The sequence below is a fragment of the Geospiza fortis genome, unplaced genomic scaffold (genome assembly GCF_000277835.1).
Source record: "Geospiza fortis unplaced genomic scaffold, GeoFor_1.0 scaffold23, whole genome shotgun sequence".
Classification (NCBI taxonomy): domain Eukaryota; kingdom Metazoa; phylum Chordata; class Aves; order Passeriformes; family Thraupidae; genus Geospiza; species Geospiza fortis.
This window is the reverse complement of record NW_005054303.1, coordinates 4,869,652-4,872,017: the sequence shown is the minus strand read 5'-3', so window position 1 is coordinate 4,872,017 and position 2,366 is coordinate 4,869,652. Positions and strand designations below refer to the sequence as shown.

Sequence of the window (2,366 nt, the reverse complement as noted above, 5' to 3'; positions counted from 1 at the left end):
CGGCAGCCTGGCCTGAAGGCACGGCCGGGGGGCGATCAGCGGCCGGGCGGATGAGCTCGCTTACCGAGAAACAGCGTTTAAAATAAGTGAAGCGTTGCAGTTCAATCACCGCACAAAATTCCAGTGCGTGAAGCGATCCCCTCATTTAAGCTACCAAGTGTAGGTATTTGCCTTAGTTATTTACACACCTCTCTGTCCCCGAACTCGGCTGCTCCCCAGAACCTTTCCAACAGCCCGCAACAGTTCGTGCCTTGCGAACGCAGCAGCTCCGCGCTCCAGTCACGCTCCACTTCCTTCCCCTTCTGCCAACTGCTGCAGGACATCCCTACCTTACCCCATCAGGGAACCGCAGCGTGCAGAGGTGCCGAGGGAAATGTAGCACTCGTGAGTGTATTGCATTTGGTTGTTGGCTTTGTAGGGGATCAGGCGTAAATCAGGAGCAGAATTTGCGAAGACGCCGCTGCCTGTCTTGATATGGGTAGGAGATGCGGAGCTGTGGACTGAGTAACTGTGAAATGGTCCCTACAGGCAGCCAGAAGTCCTTCAAAGGGACTGTGTTATCTCCAGTCAGACATTAACATGCTGGTGGCTCTACAAGTATGTACATCTTTAAAAAAAGGAAGTCTTGGATTATACAAAGTAAATTAGTACCACCGAAAGTGAGGGTTTTAAAACAAGTCTCACAGGCCTTTTGTACTCAGGGCAAGATTATCTCCTCTTCCTCACTCCTCCTTTCTTTCCAGCTGTTATATCATTTTTCCTTCCCCTTTTCCCCTCTGCACTACAAGTGCAGATTTGCCTCATAAGTATTTCCAAGGCTGCTGCAAGTATACATTCCCTTTTAACCTTCACTCTCAGTACACCATTCCTTTGTTTGCTCATATCCCAAGTTGCCATGATATAAAAACTGATAAAAAGATCCTGCTGAGAAATACTTTCTTCTTCTACCACATCATCAAGTGTTCTCCAAATTAGTCTAGTCCAAGTCTCAAGACACCAGTACTGAGCTTTGCCCTAATGATGAGATTAGGAAATACTTTCCTCGTAACTATTAGAAATAGCAACAAATTTACTTGCGGAGATCTGGAATTTCCTTCTCTCCAGTCGTGCTCAGAACTCCCATTTTAACAAACTACAAAATGTAGTTTATCATGGCAAAATTCTCACAAACTGAAAGGCTTTTTTTAGATCCTGTAAAGAGATTTCCAGAACTCTACATATAAATTCTGCCTCTCTGTTTATAGCTGGAAGGACAAGTGTACCAGCATGGGAAAAATTATTCTGTAGCTTTTAAGAACAAGATTTCAAAATTAGAAAGAAGTCTCTCTAGTCCCGCCATAAAAGTTACATGTAATAAAAAAAATGGTGAGTCATTATGATGTACTTTTCTATCTTTTTAGGAGAAATACACCACTCAGTTATACTTTATATTCTAAGCCTGCATAGAGAAAATATTAATGTCACCTACATGTTAGACATGCACTCAACCCTGCTCTTGAATTCCCATCAGAGCTGACATTGGCATCAGCGCAAGTGGGACTGGCCCTGAGTGGATTATTTTGGGTGAAGGGTTTTTTTTGGTGTTAGTGTAAATGAGCTTTGTCAAATACAAGAACAAAGTCACAAGCCTCTCTTGTTTATTGAGATAAAATTTTTGGTTCAGGTCAGCGATAATAGTTAAATAATCTTGCACAACTTTGTTTCATTTTTGTGGTTTCCTTTTTTTTTCTGCAAGCAATTATATAATTTCAGAAAAGGCACTTTCAAGTTTGTAAGTATCACAACTACTTCATTTTCAATTGTGTTCTCTTTATTCTGAATGAGATGATCTGTTTAACGTACATTATTTTCAATTAACAGCTTGACAAATAAACTACAGCAACAAGGAAAAATAAAGACCTGAAAGCTGCCGAATGAAAAGGTGTTTAAAAGAAAACTTTGTCCCCTATCCAAATAGCAGCAGAATTTATTCCCTTAATAATCTCTTATCTTCTTGCCCTATGCTCCCCATTTTGCTCCCCATGCTCAGAACTCCAGTTTGTTTCCTTGACACATTTAAAAAGCAAGGCATAAAAAGGTTTAATTTTAAAAGTGTAAACCATCCATTGGAAATAAAAGTTATTTTTAAGCATCTCTAACAAGTGTTTAGGAATATATGTTCTTATATTCTATTATATTATTCTGTAAGCTCTGGATGCCTCAGATTTAGCTGTTTTATTGTTGGGGGGAGAGAGTGAGGGTGTTTTTCCCTGGTTTCTTCCCTGAAATCTGCTGCAGGAAATTGTAGTCCACCATCAGTCTGCAGAAACCAGATTTCCACTTTTCACATGCACACACCCACCAGCATTGTTTTATCTCCACTCTCT

General features: G+C 40.7%; 1 protein-coding gene across 1 annotated transcript in view; it reads right to left on the bottom strand.

Annotated features, from left to right (window-relative positions):
* Nucleotides 1–323, bottom strand: part of YY1 (YY1 transcription factor) — a 26,754-nt gene extending 26,431 nt beyond the window's left edge. The window contains exon 1 of the mRNA XM_031066181.1: nt 185–323. Coding sequence (XP_030922041.1) covers nt 185–323 — 139 coding nt within the window. The remainder of the gene's footprint in view (nt 1–184) is intronic.
* Nucleotides 324–2,366: the final 2,043 nt, after the last annotated feature.